Genomic DNA, 22,657 nt, shown 5'->3' with positions numbered 1-22,657 from the left:
TTGTATATGTTACTACTGATATACAGATATATCTATTCTATAAATAGAAATAGGTTTTTCACAAACAGTGTTACTTCCCCGTATTGTCCGTCTGGTGTATGATCAAAGCTATTTTTAATTTTATAGACAGATGCACTTTAAAGGCATTTATATTCAACTGGTTATTTATGATGTTTATAGAACTGAGGATTCCTGCGTACGAGTAGTTATTGTGTAAAGTAAATGTACTTGAATCGATTTTCCTAGCTCCGTGTAAACGGCCGGGTCTAAAGTCTTACCTGAGGTAACGGAATTCAGACGAAATGGAAACGGTCATTCATCCATCCAGATTCAGCTCAAAATAGCGGAAAAAGTAAACGGTTGTGAGACCACCATTATTTTCGTCTGGCCACATGCTTTAAAAATATGCATGGTTGTAAGTCAGTCATTTGCAGATAATACGGTACAGGTCGCGCAAGTCGTGCATTTTGAGCCATTTTTGCCTCAAAATTTAGTGTCCTGAAACCTACGTTTTACTCGTTTTTATCACAGAAGCAATAGAATCGGCAGGCTGAAAATGTCACACAATGAAGTGCATAGTCTATGCAATACATTCGCTCAAAACTTGCCTTGAATTTATCAAAATTGGATTTTTCATGATTTTTTTTCGCACTGGTATCAGCGCAGATTTGTGGAATTTTCAAATTAACTGTCCCTTGTTCCAATAAGCGGTTATGCACGGACTGTTTCATTTTGCAACTTTACCTAAGGACGGTTTACGACATACGGCAGAGACGTGTGAAAAGCAAAATAAGTGACCGAGTAATGGCAAGTTGATTGTTTATTGTTTGTTTATGTCATGTAGCATTACTGATTGTAGAGATAGTACCTAAGTTTTTCAAATCATAGGTTTGAAGCTAAAAAGCTTTGAAATGAAGACACATGTCCATATATTTCTCAAAAACAGAAATATAGACAATATTTTAACCAAAAGTGTGGACTTATGAGCATTTAATATTTTCATGTTAACGAAAATTTTGTGATCAAGGAAATGTAACTCTTCTTGAACATGGAGAGCATAAACATCAAAGGGACATAATATAGTCAATATTTTCTAATTGGGTGCATTTGATTTAACATTCAACTTTGATCTGGTTTGCTAAATAATGATCCATGATAATGTGTGCAAAAAATTTAGAACATCTGGAACAGTCTATTAACAGCAAAACTATCCATTTACTTAGTATCATATAATTCTTTTCAACCTGATTCTTGATTTACATTTGGCCTTCCTTGCATTCTAACTTGTCTCTTTCCGTAAGGTGAGTATTGAAACCTGTACGCGCCGAGGATTGTTTGATGACATTTTATAAAAGGAATATGATATTGAGCGCAATCACAAACTCTAAACAGCAAAATAACTATATTTCCCTTTTATGTATAACATAGCTTTTATCTCAACTGGTCACATTCCTTGACTATTGAAACATTTTATTAGAGCTGTCACAAATGTGATTCATGCCTTCACCTGGACGTCGTTGACATATAAAGTAAAACAACGCAGAACCAGGAAATTAAAGAGCATTTATAAATCTCTTATGTACAACTAAGTATCAATATTGATCATTGCGGAAAGTTTGAATAAATCATATGAAATAATGAATGAGGAATTCAGATCACAAGCATTTCTCTTTATATCATATAGCCCGCCAACTATATTGCGAAAACGGCAGTCCATAAATGCGATAAACCAATCACATATCGGTAAAAATCACGTGATATCACCCATTCCCCATGTGCTACACTACTTGTTGTATTTCAATATACCTGCGGGCCGCAGGTAATAAGTATTTAGCCTGTTTACGCATGTAAACGTAATGTTATTTACGTTTTTCATTGTCCATTCAAGGGAAATAATATTTCCACAACTTTATATCACAATTAGACAAATGCAGCGCTATTTGATTGTATGTCCAGGTCTTCAACGGAAGAATATAAAAAAATGGCACACTTGATTAGAACAATACATATTTTGACCGGTTGAATTACAAGCTGCAGACAGTTCAGCGGCTAGTCGCATGCGTATCATCAGAATAACCCAATGGTTGCTTAAACACAGGGGTTTGAGGGGGCCTATGGCCCATTTGGCCCCTGGCCCCTGTCATGAATGCACCGGGGATCCCATGTCGGCCCCCGCACATCTGCCCCCCCCCCCCCCACACACCCCACCGGCTGTCGAAAGGTTTGCCAAACCCCCCAAAGTTAAACTCGCTCCTACGCCTATGTGAAATGATCTTACAGAACATCTTTATGTTGTTTAGATCTAACAGGCACATATTTTACCAAGTTTCGTATAAAGAAAAGAACATGTATGCTAAAATGTTTTGTTTATATGTGACTCCTTGTATTTTGAATTTCTGCTGCTGTTTGATTGAATAATACTTAGTATCAGAATATTTTTACGTAAAAGAACGTTAGGAACACAGTTACTAATTGCAAAATTTATTATATTAAAGTTCTGTGAGACCACACGCCTGCCTTTCCCACAGGTGGTAGTAACGTACCTAGGATACATTATGCGTCCCTGAGCCATATACTCTTAAATATATTACAGTTATATGTTTTCTACGAAAACAATGCCTAAAAGTCATTTTTTTTTTCATTTGCTTTGCGCCCCCATCCCCGTGACAATGAGCCATTAGAATCTAATGGTTCATGGTCACAGGGTCAAAAAATTTCAAAATGACTTTTTGGCATTTTTTTTTCATTGTGATATATTTAAGTGTATTTGGCTCGTGGACCCATACTGTATCCTAGGTACGTTACTGCCACCTGTGGCATTTCCTGGCTAGTGGTTAATAGACAATGAGTAACTGCGTTTGCTATGCTTAATGCCTTTATGGGATTCTACTTTCTTAGTTTTTTATTCATTTATAAATTTAAGAATGAGGTTTTTACATTTTCAACGTGCGCATCTATTGTAAATGCATTTCTGAAACAAAACGTCGATGCAGTTAAAGTATCAGTTATGGTAGGTTATCTATTGGGCTGGTTCTTTCTGCAATATTTAAAGGCGTACGCTAGAATTCCTTGTATATGAGATGGGCGAAAATTTTCCCAATAAAAGAATTTCTTTAAACTTTGGATATTGAAGGACAATCATCTAAGAAACAAAAAAACGCAATAAAAATCATAAGTCACCGGGGAAATGCCGTTTTCAAGGGCAGATAACTCTTTTTCGATACCGGTGATCTATGATTTTTATTGCGTTTTTTTTTTGTTTCTTAGATGATTGTCCTTCAATATCCAAAGTTTGAAGAAATTCTGTTATTGGGAAAATTTTCGCACCAAATTCTAGCATACGTCCTTAAATGTTCATTAACATATGTATAAAGACGTACATATAACAGGTGGATTTTACGGTAATGTTGTGCCGTGTAATATGTTGAAATCCTTAATGATAACAGTAGATATATAGCTGACCACGACTGCTAATTATACAGCGGTATTGGTTTGTACAGCAGAACATACCGCGACGTTTTTCAGATCTAACTGTGAAGAAGTACATCATACTAGAACAGAAAAATTGTCGTAGGTTTTTGTATTAATTATGATTTATTCATAGAAATATAGATTTAGGAGTCTGTATGACCTATACGATAATTAAACTACCTTGTAATAAAACGATTATAATATTCCATATAGAACACCAAAAGTAACTTGTGTGGTGATGCGTATTTTACCTGAAACTTTTCAAAAATAACAGATGTGCCTTTATTAGTGTTCATCCTTAAAATGAAGGTGCCTGATATTTCAGACATACTGTCTTTACTAGACTATAAACAAAAAACGAACATACCGTTTGTCTTTTGTAAGTCATTTGTCGATAAAAGCGTACATATAATTGCAGAAAAGGGCGTGGAAAACAATGGTTATGACTCTATTATTTCACATATGTGCGTAGCAGTAGGCCTACTCCCATTGGAGTACATCTAAACCGGAGAAAAACATCCAAAATATAGGCAATAATAATTCACGTGATATACACAAAGGAGCATTATGGATTTACATTTCCCAAAAGACGGAGCATTGTGAAAAATCCACGTGTATCTTTCATATAGATGAGATAATCAGAAACATGGAAATACATATCGGTTTCGTGTTTCTTTTCAGGACTTGACTAATAAAGACCTAGGTATTGGAACTCATCTTACATAAACATACTCGAAAGAGACAACTATGGACTTGGTACAAAGTTTTTTCTGCTTCCTATCCGCATTTCCCGATGTCACAATAAAATACGCTGTGCCAGAACTAAATCCATTCGTTTAGGACACTATTCACCAAGCAGCTAATTAGTGTAATTGTATTTCAAATCGAATGCATAATGGCGACTTTCATATCTTTATAGCAAAAGACAATTTTAACGGCTTGAGAAGCCTACGACAATTCGGCAAAGGAATGAATGAAAATATACACTCATTACATGTGTTGCCTTGATGATAATGCTATCTAATGATATAAATTTTCATTGGAAAAATAAAAAAAAAATCTCCATTATTTTTTTCATTTCAATGTAAGAAATCGAATTATTGTATAAATACGTCTAGTATTTGAAAGGTTTTGGGACACGGGTCAAAACCAATTTTGGCAAAACTACTTTGTCATAGGAATTAAATGACATAGTAAAACTGTGCATAAAACAAATACAGTAAACAAAAGCATTGTACTTGACACGCACTTCTTCTTTAACTGTCCCCCACTGCAACAACTGTATAAGGATGCCCAGATAGATTGCTGATCACAGGAGGGAAATACATGACATTTCTGCGTGTTAATACTTTTGTCATGAAAACCTATGTACCTAAGGCAGGACTAATTTTTTTAGAGATTTCCTAATGTCAATTCCAAGTACCTCGTTGACCCTTGTAGCAGCCCCATACTTCACACGAAGGATCTAAATTGAAACTTTGGTAGGCGTCAAGTAACAAATATCGCATGATATATAAATTATTGTGTCTTAAACAAGCCTTTTTAGCAAAATGAAAATCATTACTAGTATATAGAATTATTTTTCTCTTAACTTTGCTCTTCGGGCTTTTCTTTTCTTTATAATAGATGCAAACTGATTTTTCCCATTTTAACAACAAGACATGACAGTTATGACGATTTTCGTAAAAATGGCACTTTTTTATTCCTAAACAGTTTACGTGCCTGTGTGCGTGCGTGGGGGCGGCGGGTGGGGAGTACTTAAATTTGCCCTTATTGCCCCGACTGCATCTCAGTCCGACACAATCTGTGTCGCACATTATCTCTAAATAGCATTTGTACCAAAATAATGAAACTTTAATGTTATGTTTATGCTTTTGGACTTTTGATTCGGGTTTCACCCAGTTAGACCAGACTTACGGTACTTCATTTAGTCAAAAATATGTTAAAAGGGCTTAAAGGTTATTAAGAGTGTGACGTTCTACACCTTGGCCTTTATTTGTAGCTTCACACAATTACAGCAAGGCTGCATGGTCTTCCGTAGGGCTTTTGCCTCCTCCCTAGCATAGGCCATGTGCCGGTGCAAGATCAGGATGACAAAGCACGAGATCACGATAGCGAAGCACGCCATCACGATGGCTAGGCGCAAAATACTTCTCAGTTTCGCCATTGTGATCTCGTACTTCGCCACTTTAGCCTTTTGCTTTGCTATTGTGACTACGGGCATCGTTCATGCCCCATTCGAGCAATACGGAAAACACGAGACCACGATGACGACGCACCTAATCGCAAAATTTCAATATTTCATATTTTGTGTAATTTCGCACTTCGCCATCGTTATCTTACGCTTTGCGTATTGCATTTTCATGATTGCGAAGCGCGTAGCTCAGGAACATGATTGCTGAGCGCGAATTCGTGAAATATTCGTAATATCGCGCTTCGGTATCATGGCCTTGTGCTTCACAATCGTAATCGTGCGCTCCACGCATCTCCTTTCCATGTCGAAGCAAGAGATTACGAATATTTCGCTAATTCGAGCTTTGCCGTCATTACCTCGTGCTTAACCATCGTGGTTTCGCATTTTGGCCAACTCTACAGTGTTCCTTAAAGGCCTTCGCTGCCTTTTTTATAAGCGAGAGATCACGATGGCAAACCGTGAACTTACGAATGTCCCGATTTCATGCTTCGCCACCTTGATCTGGATCTCTGTTTATCGCTAAAGCAAGGGATGCACGAATCTTGATATTACAGTTGCGAAGACAAGCCACGATGTCTATGCTTGAGATTACGATGGCGAAACTTTGAAACAATTTCGTGCTTCGCCATCGTGGTCTCGTGTTTCACCATCGTGATCTTGCGCTTCGCTCACGGCGGTTCCCCATGAAATTGGCCGTTGAATAACTATTTGCAAGCTCGTGTCGCAAGAAAATGTATATGACATAGAGTCAAGTATCTTTGTAGAAATGTTAATCGGCACACGAAGATTTGTTTTCTGTCAACCAGTAAATAGCATTTTCAACTTTGTGCCACATGCTGAAAAACGGTATCTAAATCTAGTTTGGACTGAAATGTTTTGTTTTTTTTTCCCCTTTTTTATTTTCTTTTTTAAAGAATTTATAGAAACCCCTTTTGTGGAATAAGTAAGCTAATTTATATAAAAATGAAGTCCATGAATATAAAACAATAAAAATCTTCATAGATTTCGTTCTCTTATATATATTTATACTTAACATTCTTACAACTACCGTTGATTCACATACAACATCTATACAGTATAAATATCAGTAAAGGGTCCGGAACATTTTACTAGCGGTAAATGGGGAGAAGGTACTTAAGTTGTGGGCAATTGCCTCAATTGCGAGACGCATAGCACCTAATAGTGAGGTGGAGGGTGGGTGGGGGGGGGGGGGTAGGTACGGGAGGTGATTACTAGAAATATAGGTATGAAATGATGACCTCTGGATTTTTTTTTAGTTTAAACTCATTTTGATTACTTAGATACGCAAGGAAAGACAGAGGCATATAACACCTCAATGCAGACGTCATTTCTGAAGCTATTCAACTTCTGTATGTACGTATCGGAGTGGGTCAGGAAAGCTTTAAAACAAATTTATGAAAGGTTTGCCTCTGATGTATTTTTGGGTAGATTTTGGGTAATTTGATGAGTATATGTCACTTCTCAGCCGACTGTGGGCGAGGAAGCACGCACCCCGCACCCCTATCAGCTGGAGCAAGGCCTGTATATTGAACAACCTACGTCATGACATGACAATTTACACCATGAATGGACAAATGAATTAATACATTTACATATCAAACATATATTTTGCACCAAGCATAATATAAGTGGTTTAAAGATGATGTAAAGAAATATGAAGCAAAATTTGATTTCAAATTAAACAGACAGTTTTCTAAACTTTTTCTGATATTGTGCAGAATAATTATTTTAATCTTCAATGCCTTCTGCAAACAATCAGGCAGAGGCATTTAACGCACACAAAAATTATTTTCATTCTTGACGAATACTTTTCTGGCTCAGAGTTAAAATACAAGAAAACATTAGCCTCATCATTATACAAGAAATGTATAACATATTTATAATAATACATGCAATAACGCAATAAAAGTACACTGGGCATGCAATTTTGAATTATAGAAGACTTATCATCACTGAGAATTTACACAATCACATGTCTTTTTACATCAACTCATATTTATATAATAAAACTGAGGAGTAGTCGCTAACTGACATAAAAGCAAGATAGGTATTGAAAATCTGAATCTATTGTGCAATTAAGAAACGTTTACATTTTTTTAAAAAAATCAGTAATCACCCTGGATCAAATCAATGATGAACTAATTAGCAACTGCTTCTCAGTGTAGATAAAGTAGTACAGAGTAAATTAAAATGTTATATCAGACATTATTCATTATCATAAAACATCCAAAAAATTCACGGTGTTAAAAATATGAAATCTTTTATACAAAATATATAATCTCACTTGGAGAACACTATAGCAGGTTTTTGCCATCAAAATGCTCATATCTTTGTTGTAGAGTACAAAATCCAGTTTTTCATCTTCTGATAAATTAACTAATTCGACTTAACATCTCATTCAAACTGAGTTTGCCTTGTTCTCGGTGCCTCCGAGGGATCTACTTTTCAGATTTTATTAATACCTGATGTTTTGGTAAACATTGGTTGCCGTTTTTCATCAATGTATGTTAGACAAACAAAAACTGTAACATTGATTTTACATCAGTAGCTATTAAGTACAGGTCTGTTGAGAAAGCTTATAATACTCTAAGAGAAGGTATTTATTAAAAATTATGAATTTGAATGTCCCTTTTTTTAGCATTTCGATAGTGTCGTCTCTGATCTATCAAAACAGTCTTGTCAGCCCAATGCTACAACTTACGTTTTTGTACGTTATTTCTTCTGACTGAGACCCACGTGTTTGAAGCTTTCAAAATATGATAAACTGCTCGTGGTAAGAATGACTACTGCAGTTATTCGAATTCTTTTGCAGATGCCTACAATATTTCATATATAAAGTTTGATATTTCAAGACACGTCCGTCTAGAATCTCTCTCTCCAACCACACCCCACCCCCTCCCCCACATTGTTTTTGCAACCGTACAAGTATGAAATCTCAACATCTCTAGTAAAAGACTTAATAGAATTTAGTGGACGCTCATAAGAAAAAGTATCCGACATTTTTCTTTATTAAGCAGGTTAAGCTGGCGTACATCTACTAGTATATTCTGACACCAAATTAAGCCGGTTTATTTATTCTAGAAAATGTATCTGACATTGTCTTATGAACGACCACAAAACCAAAATTGTTGACATGACAGTAATCTTGTAATCTTAACTTGTTAAGGTGTCAGCCACTCAATCAAAGGGTTGTGTGTTCGAGCCCCACTGTCTCCACGACAACGCTCTCTCATGTGACACCGGTACTGATTTGCCAGGAAGCGGACTTGAGTTTGGTTCAAATAAGCTTGAAGCTTTCATCGCAATGGAGCTAGAATTAATTAGTATAAACTAAACTGAAAAAAAAAATAAACGCTAACTTATTTTACAGGAAGCGGAAGAACAACAATGATGACATTTTTCTCATTGCGTTAAGCCATGAATGCTTTTACGCGCCCTTTTATAGGAACCCTGCAAACGGCACACTTCCGTATATGTGGCGCACATTTCTCACACGAGACCATGTGTCCACATGGAATAAACACAACATTTGAATCACTGTCCATGCAGATTTTGCACAATAGCTGTTTTTTTAACTTTGTGTTTTCTTCTTGAATTGTACCTGGATCTGAAAACAGAACAACCATATTAACCTATTAGTATATGTATTCACTTATATAGTATATATAACATCTGAGACAGTTAAAATGAATTGTATGTTCGCAGGCTGGGAGGTGTCAAACATTAACATATAAAATAGGGATAGTTATGGGGTCGTGGTTATGGTTGTTGTTGTTGTTGTTGTTGTTGCAATGTATAAACGTTTATGTGGTATTTTTATTAGATTTGTTGGCAAGAAAGCTCGACGCAGCTGAATGGTTAAGCTTACATCATGTTCAAGGATAAAATTTCAAATGTCAGCAGAGAGACCACCAGCTTTAATGTTTTAACAATCCTACGAAGACATTGCAGCTACTAATTGACTGGCAAATTTGTGTGCGATAGGTAGGATTGTCCATTAAAAAAACGAATTTGTGGGTGCAGCATTGCAATGCTTTTGATCTCATACCTGCAACAGTAAGCGCATTGGCTACATATGATGAAATATCTCCGCTCGATTTTGCTTTTTGTCCAGTTATGTTTTCAGCTTCCTTGTTGCTACGAATGTTGTTGGCAAAATCAGGTTCCTGTTCTAATATATTTGTTTCTTCCGAATTATCCCTTTCAACTTCTTCAGAATTATCAATTAGATATGTAATAACAGATTCTGTCGAAATTTGATCACCTTAAATGTAGAGAGAGACATTTATGAATATTGTTGCAAGAATATAATTTTGTCAAAAACAAATGTCATATTTTTTTGGATAATGAAGGATTTTTTTTAGAATTTTTTAGTGCATTTTAAATCACAAAGAACTGGATTAGATGTGAAACAAAACTGGACATGTTAAGTAATAATTTTAATTGCATAAATTTTAAAGTCTATTGGTATTTTCAAAATATAACTGAAGGTAATATCCAGTAATCACCGAATATTATGTTACTGTTATGAACCCCAATTAACGCGAAAGAATATTAATTATAGGTAATTGAAAATTGCTTTCAAATATATACGATTTTACCTAATAAAGTCGTTTAAAGAGTGTTATACTAAAAAAAAATAAGCAAAAAGAAAATGTGTCTCTTTTACATGTAAAATCAAATAATCATCGTTCCCTCTGTTAAATAAATTTTGGTATCCCTGTCCGTGTTTTAAATACCGACAAATAATTGCTCAATATACTGTGACCGTAATACTACCTTTACTTTACCTAATTATAGTATCCTAGTCGTATATCGGTGTATTACGTACCGTCCTCTTAGATTTCCAACATTAATTTTATATTTTCAGAAACGGTACATACCATTACATTTCAATCTATGAATAGCTTTTCTTATGGGGTAGAAACGATACAAAAAGCCCATTTCGTTTAACTTCGCTTTAACTTTGCATGCAATCTTTCTCTCGTCTTCTTTTTCGTTTTCACTTATGACATTATTATCCACTTCATGGTGCTTGCTGTCTCGTTCAAGTGTTCTTAAAGCTTCTTCTCCCGACACAATCTGAAAAGTTTAAAACATTTTGTTATTTTTGTGACTGCTTTAAATAGTACACCTATAGTACGTAATAGTTTTGAATTTCTTAAATATAGAAATAGCCATAATTTTGTAAATTTAGCTTAGATATTTGCAAATCTTAGGTAATAGTTTATCCATAGACTGTTAGAGTTCTAATTAATGAATGTTTTCCAAAAAGTCAACTTGAGTAAAGAAAAAAAAGGTTTATATTTAGCATCTGAGGTAAAAGCCTATCCTCAGCTATTTAAGTCAATGAACAATTACCGCTTCCGTCGGTAGTTCTTCATCAGAATCCGTACGTGTCTCTTGATACCGTCTAACGAACTCGAGTCCCTTTCGTTCCCTTAGAAATTTGCACTCGGGGAACCACCTTGCATGTTCTTCCCACGGACCATCACCATACTCCCAGTTACGTAGTCCGCCTCCACAGGAGAAGCATCTGACGCAGTCACTGAAACCTTAAAAATAAGCAGTAATTCCTTAATTTTTATTCTTTAACTTATGTCTGGTATCACTTCAGGAATAATACAAATGCGGAAACTGTTAAATGTCTACATTCTGAATTAAGTCATTTCCTTAACTTTAGAAATAAGAGTATCAGAATTTTATTGATTCCGTATTAAATGATTTGAAGAAAAAAAAATGAAATTAAGGAATGCATTTCGCCGCACCAGCATAATAGAATCCCGCTTCAACTAGAACACAAGAAGCTATCACATCAGCACATGGCCAATTATTAAATGAATCCATTCTGTGTTGACTATTTTCATAATCCGGAAATTTGTGGTTAATGCGTCGTGAAGATATTGCATCGTTGGTTACTTGTGATTGTCTTGTCTGGTGTTGAACTTGTATATTAGAATAGCAATTTTCCGCGTAACCATCTGTTGAGCAACTTGCACCGCCAATAGCTCCTTCTGGAGGGTATTCAGAGTAATTCGATATTGATTCGAATGTTGGATGTATTGGAACATTTGTTGAGTCAACATCTTTCATAAAATCACAGTCTGGAGACAAAAGTTTATGAAGGGTATCTGGTTTATCGCATTCTTTCCAGCCGCTGTATTTCAATTTGCATGAAAAATATTCAACAGTATCCTTAGTGCCCGTATAGTAGAATCCATTGGAAGCCAGTCGCATGGGTCTTGCTGGAGAATCCATTGGAAAGTTTTTGAATGATTCATATCTTCCCCATTCATAATTCATAAATTCTACTTTATTGCCATTTTCAGCTTTGTTAAGATATTCTCCAAGTGAAAAGGGTAGAGTCCAGTATTTCTGTACCGGTATGCTTGCAAACTCTTTTAGAAAAGGTAACTTTGACAACTTGCCAACTTTGCTCCATGGCCGGTATAAATCGTCCTTTATCTCGACTTTGTTTTGCCAATGCTTCCAAGATTTTTGTACTAAGGCTTCGAACGCCAATATTTGAATTCCTACATAAGCAGCTGTAACTATAATAAAAAATGGATGTTTTCCATCCCGTTCTAAATAACTTCTATTTTGTTTCTGATTAATGTTGCCCGCTTGTAACAAAATCTGAACAACGACACAAGTAAGAAAAACAAGTATCCGACGTGGCATTTTGAACAGGTTTAATTAGAAGAAAAGATATATATATACGTATATATATAAATGAGGTAAGATATTTTAAATATAGATATTGTTACTGTATTGTAAACCCGATAAAATTAGTATGTATACTTAGCCTTCGAGTTGTTTATCGTCTGATTTACCACGGTTCAGAGTTCAGATGCGTAGGAATTGAACCACGAGGGCGTTAGCCCGAGTGGTTAAATACTGAAGCATCTGAACGATGAACCGTGGTAAATTAGACGATAAATCACGAGAAGGCCTTGATTGTTTTCATTCTGACATGATCATTGATATATTTTAATAATTATTAAACTGGACTTCATTTACGCGAGGAATAATGTATCAGACGTCATGAAGCTATTTTACGTCATCATTGACGTCATAATGCTCTCTTACCGGTCCGCGCGTCAACCGTTGTTTATAGCAGAATATACAGAGCTTGATTTCCTTCTTTGTTTAACTGGAAATCAAATCGAACCATGTTAGAATATGTGTTTGCGCACGGTATGTCATAATGTATATAGGCCTACATGTAATGCACGCAAATTTTATGAATATCCATGTTTAAATCGAAGGAATGCTACTATTGTTTTTCACATGAATGCTATGTTTCATGAATTCATATCCTCCCACTTTTTCAAACGAGTTATGGATTAGTTAAACAGTATATCTAGCCTTATAAGTTACGCACTGGTTATGGCTTTCGCAGGCGCGATGGTACCAACGCCGCACCGGTGTAGGATTCGTTCCAGAAAAAAATGGGTAAATATGACCGGACGAAGGAATTGCTGCTGTTGTCGATAAGTTTTCAAATGACCTTTACCTTATTTTTATTTCTTTTTCTTTGGTTCTAACTGGAAACAACGAGTAAGACAGAAACCTGCATATGTTCTCTTTCAGCCAGAAACACATTTTCAGTGCAATTCCTTGCAATGACGTACAGTTTGACAAGTGAATGTCTATTTTGTGGAGTTTGAATAAAAACAGAATAATAAACACTGAAACTCAAAATACATACTTCAAGTAATAGTAAGCACTATCTGTTTTAGATATATTTGTAGCTAACGGCATCAAAAATGCCGTTTTCAAGGGCAGATAACTCTTTTTCATTACCGGTGGTCTATGATTTTTATAGCGTATTTTTGTTTCTTAAATGATTGTCCTTCAATTGTCCAAAGTTTGAAAAAAATCTATTTTGGGGGTAAATTTCACCCATCCGTCTGACCATACAATTCACAGGATACATTAAAGTCGGTCCTTAAGGTAATATCCGATGTGACATCGAAATAAACAAACAAACTTTAAAGTAAAGAATTTTTTCTGTATTTTTGATGTATATAAAAACGCTAAATAAAATTCTGTCAAGTACGTCACTTTGCGCTCTGCTGAAAAAAAATGATGTTGGTGCTCATGTTTAAAGATTTGCAACTGCAAATTGGAGATTAATAGAAAACTGACAAAAAATACCACTCTGTTGGACAAATCGTCAGCTTTGATGTGTGAAAATTTCATAAAAGTATGTTGAAAATAGTGATGCATATTACCTTGAGTAACCAGATGGTAAAGCGCAACAGTGCGATGGTGAAGCGCGACAGCACGATGGCGGAGCGCAACAGTACGATGATGACTCTACGATAGTGAAGCGCGACAGTGCGATGGCAAATTGTGACAGTACGGTGGCGAAGCGCGACAGTAAGTTGATGACATTACGATTGTGAATCGCGACAGTGCGATGGCGAAGCGCAACAGTACGATGGTGAAGCGCGAAAGTACGGATGCGAAGCGCGATAGTACAACGGACTGTCACCATCGTATTGTCGCGCTTCGCCATCGTACCGTCGTACCTTCGCGCTTCGCGTGCGCTGGCGCTAACGGAACATCGTTATGCAGCGTAATGTGAAACCGTCCACGTGCTGTGCAAAACGGAATGACGCGCTGCAACTTGACTCCCACTATTGCAAATTGAATCCGTTTTATATATTTATTTTTTCGCAAAAAGTAGAATGTACCATTTAAGCAAATAGATTCTACTTTTTGCGAAAAAAAAAATGATTCACTCTTATTTTTGGCTGGTATTTGTCTAAAATTGACGTAAGATTTACAATGGGGTAGGGATAGATAATGTCAAATATCTATTAAAGAAGATTATGCTTGGTTTTGAAATTTTTCTGACTGATACATATACATGTAATGATGAACTATAATTGAAATAAAAGTTTTCAAGATAGCACATTATATTATCTAGAAAACATGTATTAAAACAATAAAAACAAAAAATCAAAATTCACCAATTTTTAACAGTTTTTTCTTAATAAATCTCTTAGATGCACAGTGACCCCAACTTTTTTTTCTTTCCATTTTGAAGCATGTTTATGGGTCATTAAAACTGAAAAACATTTTGAAAATCTTAACGTCAGATTTTTTTGTAGATCTAAATACGTTCTTTTTCCATTGACAATAAAGTGGGTGGGGGTAATTATGTCAATATGTGAAAATGAAAGAGAATTGTTAGTGACAGTCATGCTTATATAATACTGGCATCACCTTGTATTCATATTAACCTGTAACACCCGAAATCCCTATAACATTAAGTGGGATATTATATGTTTTATAAAGTAGATCTACCACCATTTTTCTAATTTTACAAAATTTCAGAAATGAAAAAAATCTTTATGTTAGAAAAAATTCGCTCCTACATCCTTATGCGGTCTACAAGTAATTTATAGACCTCTTCCAAAGAAAAGAGCCGGTAGGTAACGACTTTTATTTTATGTTTTCCAGTGAATTATAGAGTTTTCTCAGTGAAATAAAAGTGATAATCCACAGTTTTAAAACAGTAGATTATATTTTTTATTTTTCACTGTTTTTGCCGAACTAACTTTAGTTCCGGTCCTCAGTCGCGATTGAAATCAAATTGTATACCGAGCGTTATGAATACCGGGGACTATAATGACGATGACGTGGTTCAAATGACGTCATTTGTGTTATGCTTTCTGTTGACCTTTCCCGCGATTTTCGACATTTTATAAATAACACAACAAAAGTAGAGTTTTACACATGAAATAAAAATAAAATTTGTTTGTGTCAGTGAAATATCAATTTCATTTCACTCGTGAGCACCAAAAAAGTCATTTTCACTCGTGGCTACGCCACTCGTGAAAATATCAATTTTTGATGCTGACTTGTGAAATAAAATTGATAGATCTATTTCACTGAAACAAACAAATATCCTCTATTATATCCGGCTCTAGGGTAACTTTTATGACGGTAACTCGGCACAGTTTCGTTAGAAAATAAACAGTTACACCCCCATATGCATCTACGTACAACCATTGACGGATTAACATCACAGGTACCAGTATCGGACCTGGGACAAAAATATGTTTGTTTTCATCCTAAATGAGTTAAAAATGAAAATATGTAGTGAAATATGAGCCCCCTTCAAAATATACATATGTCTACTGAAGGCCAGAATCTCGAGAATCGAGCCTGCGAGCAATGGGTTCACTTCCCGGGCCGTTGTGAAATAAATTCTCTAGACAATTAAACAAACTACCTATCAATATTTCACGTGTACATTAAGCTACAAAATGAGACCGACCCCAAGTCTCTAGCCCTACCCGTTCATGAAATATCTATCAGAAAACGAGTGCCTATCTGTTGAAAGTTCCAGGTAGATAGAAATGTGGCACAACGGAACGGTACGAAATCACGGACTAAAAGATGTTTGTCGGCCTAGCAAGAGTCAAATTCATTTGACATAAATAACAAGTATTACTAAATATGCAAATTATGGCCACTCACCACCGTCAGTATCATCTGCTACACGCGATATTTACTTTTTTATTTTTCCGTCGGTCTTTCAATTGTATTATCCGCCATTGAAACCGATACGATAATATCGGAGTAATTTTGTGCGAAACGATGCGGTTCTGTCGGAGGTGTGTCGCTATTAACCAATCAGAAATTGCGTTTAAAAATACCTTACGAATTCTGTTCAATGGCGTAGCATTCAATTGAAAGACCGTGGAAAAATTTGAAACGCCAATATCGCGTGTTTGAGATGCTACTGACGATTGTGAGCGGCCCTAGTTTATGTATTTATTTATACTATTTAGTATTTTTTATTGAATTTGACCCTTGCTTGGCTGACAAACATATTTTAGTCCGTGATTTTGTACCGTTTCGTTGTGCCACATTTCTGTCTACCTGGAACTTTCAGCAGAAAGGCACTCGTTTTCTGATAGATATTTCATGAATGGGTAGGGCTAGAGACTTGGGGTCGGTCTCATTTTGTAGCTAAATGTACACGTGAAATGGTGATAGGTAGTTTGTTTAATTGTCTAGAGAATTTATTTCACAACGGCCCGGGAAGTGAACCCATTGCTCGCAGGCTCGATTCTCGAGATTCTGGCCTTCAGTAGACATATGTATATTTTGGAGGGGGCTCATATTTCACTACATATTTTTCATTTTTAACTCATTTAGGATGAAAACAAACATATTTTTGTCCCAGGTCCGATACTGGTGCCTGTGATTAACATATTACCTGACATTTCCTTGAAACTTTGCATGAATGTTTAATATGCACCGACAGACAGCTCAGCAAAACTTCAGCAGTACAAATTTGCTATAAACAAAATTATTGAATAGTTGCTATCCTTAAGTCAAACTCTCAGACTTTAAACGTTGAGGAATATGGGACAACACACCTTTGCAGAAATATATTCAGTCAGTCATAGATTAAGAACATGTAACTGTCGCGGTATAGGACTTGAATATTAAAACTGGGAGAAAATGTGTAGTAGGCCGGGTAGCTCAGTCGGTAGAGCATCGGAACGGTATTCCATTACCACGGGTTCGAGTCCCTGTCTGGCTTTACATTTTTTTTTCTCCCCCTGTGCAGAACAATCAGTCAAACACGTTTTGTTACAGCTCGTTTAACTGGGTCAACGGTGTTGTTATACTTATAAAATACATTGGCCCTATTTTGGTTGGTCAGGGCTACGGATATGCGATATGTACTGTATTTTGTCATTATTTTCGAGCATGGATCGGTGGTGTAAGGGTAAGGCTTTCGTATATATATAAAACATAGACTTTTGCCGTGAGGTCACTTGTTCGATCCCCAGTGAAGTCAAACTTTTTATGTCATATTTTTAAAAAAAAAAGATTTTCACTGGGACAATATGAAAATTAAAAAATAATTTCTTTCTAACTGATTAAAAATATATATTTAGATGTATTATTTCAACCGGTATCTCATATATATGTTGTAAATATATGCTAATTGAACATTTTACTTTACACATGATGTCATGGTTGAATCGGAAAATTTCGTGCAAATTGACGTGCATCTACATTATAAACCTTTCAAATCAGTTTTTGAATGGCAACCATTGCGCGAAGATGTCAAGTGTCAGTGAAGACGCGAAAAAAAAATCATTTGAAACATCAAAAAATTCTGCGATGGAAAAAGAAGAAAATGGGATAAAAATATCTCTGAAAGCACCTTTGAAAAGGACCTACATTATGACTGGGCTGAATGAATTCACCATCAGGAGGGTTTCTCAGGAAAATACTGATCACACGCAGACACCGAAACTTCGTACAGCATGAAAAGAACGCTCCCCACATTGAGCAACATACAGAAGGAATTAAAGGCTGCAATAGGGTACGATGGCAGTAAGGGACACCTTTGTGGACTGTTACATGGGTTGGGTTTCGACTACCGTAGATGTAAATCTAATAGACAGGTACTGATGGAGAGAAAGGATGTTGTCATGGCACGTATCAGTTATCTGAAGAAGATAAGGAAGGCCCGGGAAGAAGGGCATCCCATCTTTTACTGTGACGAGACCTTTGTCCACAGCAGTCATACTGTGACAAAATGCTGGCAGAGCTCCGAGGCTTCGCTACACGTTCCATTGTCAAAAGGTATTTCATAAGTTATCGGAAATTAAATAATGTAAATACACGCTCGAAATGTAATGGGGAAAAAATGAAACGTTTGGCCATGTAATAGCTAAGGTCGGCATGTGCCGAATGAAACAGTAGGCAACAGTGCGACATTCTCCATTGATATGACTTATTGATATTTTTAAAAATATTTTATTTTCAGGAGAACGGATGATTGTCCTACATTGTGGAAACGAGAATTGATTCCTCAATTAAATGGCTGCGAACTCGTGTTTAAGGCCAAATCGAAAACCAGGAACTACCATGATGAGATGAACAAGGAGAACTTTACAAAGTGACTGGAGATACCACGCTGGCCATAGCTTTATCAGATCAAGTGGTTCCAACGTTGTTTGAGCGGTGAATTTTACGCCGATCAGATGGAGAAATATGGCCGATACTACAAATTTCAGGTACTGTAAGTATGACTTAAAGGAATTTCTACCCGTTAAATAACGAATCAAATGAAAACGATGGGTGCACCTGGAGCGCAAATGTGTCGATGTTTTAGCACATATGTCCATTTAGCTGAGATTTGTGCCGTTTATTCAAACACTTATGTACATTCCGGCGGGGGAAGGGGATTTTTGACAGTTTCTGACAATATCGCCTCAAAATATAGTGTTTATCGGGAACAAGTAACTGTTAAAACACTTTTTATGTAAAGGGCTACTTCTTTAAACAAAGCGTGTGTATTTCCATAAAATTATTCAGCGTTGTTTCTGAAAATCGGCCGAAAACCTAATGCAACGCCGTTTCGAGTGGTCGCAATGCAACGCAATCAAGTGGATACCGTTCTCTGTCTTACTTGCGAAGTCTTATCCGTCTTAAAAACCGTCATTAAAGCCTAACAATAAATAAATTTAGAGAGTTTTATATCATTATAATGATTCCGCCATTTCTCATATATTGTACTTTTACCTTTTTATGCTCGCTTAACATTTAACATATTTTTGCGGACATTGTCAAAAAACATCAACACAAAAACATAAAGCAAGGATGAACATCGAACAATATCACCAAGTAAATAATAGTAATAGTTCGTAAAAATTAGAACCAGTTCACGGATATTTATCTCCTCCACGAATGTTACTAAACAGCATACCAAAATCGGGTTGACTCTTTAAATCAGTATAGTTACAGTTGGTTACTTTTAAGTCCCTTAAAACCAATACATTTCGAGTTCATTACTGATTTATTGTGCATTTAAGCTGTTCATACAAAATAAATAAAATTTGGCCCATGATAAAAGTATTGATCAGTTGTTTGTACATATTTTCATTCATATTCCTGTGGTAGCGTTCATTTATTTTCAGAGAGATAAATCACAGAGAACGTTAAAATTGGCCAGGGAAAAGACAATATTTTATTTGTCCTCCATAAAACAGAAACGACGTAATAAAACTCTATGGCTGCCGTTCAAATATGAAAATACAAATGAAATACAGACACCAATGAAAGAAAATAAACGGGACCAGCAATACTAATAGAGATATGTCATTAAACAAACGATTAAGAGCGTTTTCTCCATATCCTCAAAGTGAATAAAAATTAAAAAAAAAACAACCGAAAATACTGCTAATTCCAACTTCAAGCACCAAAATATCAAGAAAAAAACCTGTTCACAATAAGGTATTAAAAGTGAGAGTTTTATGTGATGAAATGTTTGAAGAATTAGCAGAGGAAGAGACAGATTTTTAGACAATGCAAGCGACAAGGCTATCCTGAGACAACTTTCTGAAGCAAAAGATACATTATTTTACAATATTTTAACTCTTATCAATTCGAATAAGTAGAATAAGTACCCGTCGGCAAACATCGCTTTTCTTCTTTGGTAAGAGACAGTTAAATAGTACAACTGTGGCACATCTCTATTAGTATTGCTGGTCCGTTTATTTTCTTTTATTGGTGTCTGTATTTCATTTGTATTTTCATTTTTAAACGGCGACCATAGAGGTTTATTACGTCGTTTCTGTTTTATGGAGGACAAATGAAATATTGTCTTTTCCCTCAGTGGCCAATTTTAACATCCTCTGTGATATATCTCTTTGAAAATAAATGAACGCTACCACAGGAATACGAATGAAAATATGTACAAACAACTGATCAATACTTTTATCATGGGCCAAATTTTATTTATTTTGTATGAACAGCTCAAGTGCACAACAAATCAGAAATGAAATCGCAATGTATTGGTTTTAAGGGACTAAAAAAGTAACCAACTGTGACTATACTGATTTAAAGAGATTTTTTTATGTTTCTGCGTTGATGTTTTTTGACAATGTCCGCAAAAATATGTTAAATGTTAAGCATAAAAATGTAAAAGTATAATATATTAGAAATGGCGGAATCATTATAATAATATAAAACTCTCTAACTTTATTCATTGTTAGGCTTCAATGACTGTTTTTTTAAGACGGATAAGACTTCGCAAGTAAGACAGAGAACGGTATCCACTTGATTGCGTTGCATAGCGACCCACTCGAAACGGCGTTGCATTAGGTTTTTGGCCGATATTTCACAAATAACCATGAGTAATTCTATGAAAATTCACACACATTGTTTTAAGAGGTAGCCCTTTACATAAAAAAGTGTTTTAACAGTTACTTGTTCCCGATTAACGCTAAATTTGATGCGACATTGTCAAAAACTGTCAAAAATATCCTTCCCCCGCCGGACTGTACATAAGTGTTTGAATAAACGGTGCAAATCTCAGCTAAACGGACATATGTGCTAAAACATATATACATTTGCGCTCCAGGTGCACCCATCGTTCTCATTTGATTCGTTATTTAACGGGTAGAAATTCCTTTAAATCATACTTACAATGCCGGAAATTTGTAGTATCGGCCATATTTCTCCATCTGATCGGCGTAAAATTCACCGCTCAAACAACGTTGGAACCACTTGATCTGATAAAGCTATGGCCAGTGTGGATACATTTTATACCAAACGCACCACCAGCATCGGTATTGGTCATTGACAACGCCCCGTACCACAAAGTACAAGAGGATCTGTTACCAACAATGGCTAAGACAATTGCGCATCTTCTTTTTTTAAGTAGATCAGATCTCGGCTAGACATGGACACTCTGCGATACGGTTGCCACAATATCATCCAGATCTAAATCCAACAGAACTCATCTGGGCTACTCTGAAAGGTATTTCATGAAATGATTGAAGTATTGGTATTAGTGTAGTTTGTAAAAGTGTCTAGCTTATGATTGCTTCTTTCTAAGCTATGTTTTGTTCTTTTTAGTTTATATTGCCAAACGAAACTTGAGTTTCAAGATGGCTGACGTGAAACGCCTCATCCAGGAGGGATTACAATCAATTTCAAGGGCAGCGTGGGCGGACTGCTGCAGGCACGTGGCAGATATAGAGGCACGGCTCTGGCGGGAGAACATAGCTCCATCTGAGAAGGCACAGACTCAGGTGTTGATCGCATTGACCGGAACTGATAGTGAGGCTACTGACTCGGCGGATGGGTCTACTGACACGGCGCCTGGAACAGAGACAGACACGGCTCCAGGATAAGAGACAGACACGGCACCAGGAACAGAGACAGACACGGCAGAATACGAAATTTGAAATTGATAATTGATATTCATTGTATTTTTACTTGCTTTTTGAATGTGGACCTATTAAATGCTAATCTAAACAATTTAAAACAACTAGTAATAGTTAATAGTCTTGAAAATGTTATCCAAGAACCGACTAGGGTTACTGACAGTTCATCAACTCTCATTGATCCCATATTAACATCTGATGGAATTGAACATGTTTACAGTGGGTTAATTGACGTAGAGAGTGAGATAAGTGATCATAAAGTAACGTTTTTATATATAAAAATATGCGATGAAAATATAACATGTACTCGTAGAAAAATCTGGTATTATAAAAGAGCAAATTTCGAGTTATTAAACAACTTGATAAATTTAGAAAATTGGGATTTTATACAGTCAAATACGGTATCTGTTCATGATGCATGTTCTTGTTTTAATGAGGTTTTTCTTTCACTAATGTCACGTTGTATTCCATCCAAAGAAATAGTGATTCGTCCACGTGATAAACCGTGGTATGACTCGGAAATAAGAAAGTACTCTAAACTCAGAGATCGACATAGATCTAAAGCAATAAAAAGTCAAACAAGAGCTGTCTCCGTAGGATGACACATGCCCCCGATGGCACTTTGAATGAATAGTTATGGCCGATGTTAGAGTTTAGGACCTTTGACCTACGGAGCTGGGTCTTGCGCGCGACACATCGTCTTACTGTGTCACACATTCATGCATAGTTATTTTAAAATCCATGCATGAAT

The 22,657-nt window shown here is 36.0% G+C and overlaps 1 protein-coding gene across 1 annotated transcript; it reads right to left on the bottom strand.

Annotated features, from left to right (window-relative positions):
• Positions 1-8,715: 8,715 nt before the first annotated feature.
• On the bottom strand, positions 8,716-12,367 carry LOC128552896 (baculoviral IAP repeat-containing protein 3-like). Its single transcript, XM_053533967.1, has 5 exons — positions 11,455-12,367; positions 11,048-11,241; positions 10,570-10,768; positions 9,735-9,950; positions 8,716-9,293 (listed from the first exon to the last, which is right to left on the bottom strand). Exons 1-5 carry the CDS (start codon positions 12,365-12,367, stop codon positions 9,097-9,099), a joined length of 1,719 nt encoding a protein of 572 aa, XP_053389942.1. The 3' UTR covers positions 8,716-9,096.
• Positions 12,368-22,657: the final 10,290 nt, after the last annotated feature.

The sequence above is a fragment of the Mercenaria mercenaria genome, unplaced genomic scaffold, assembly GCF_021730395.1.
Source record: "Mercenaria mercenaria strain notata unplaced genomic scaffold, MADL_Memer_1 contig_3271, whole genome shotgun sequence".
Lineage (NCBI taxonomy): Eukaryota > Metazoa > Mollusca > Bivalvia > Venerida > Veneridae > Mercenaria > Mercenaria mercenaria.
Note: the sequence above shows the minus strand (reverse complement) of the source record. Positions and strands in the feature narration are given on the sequence as shown.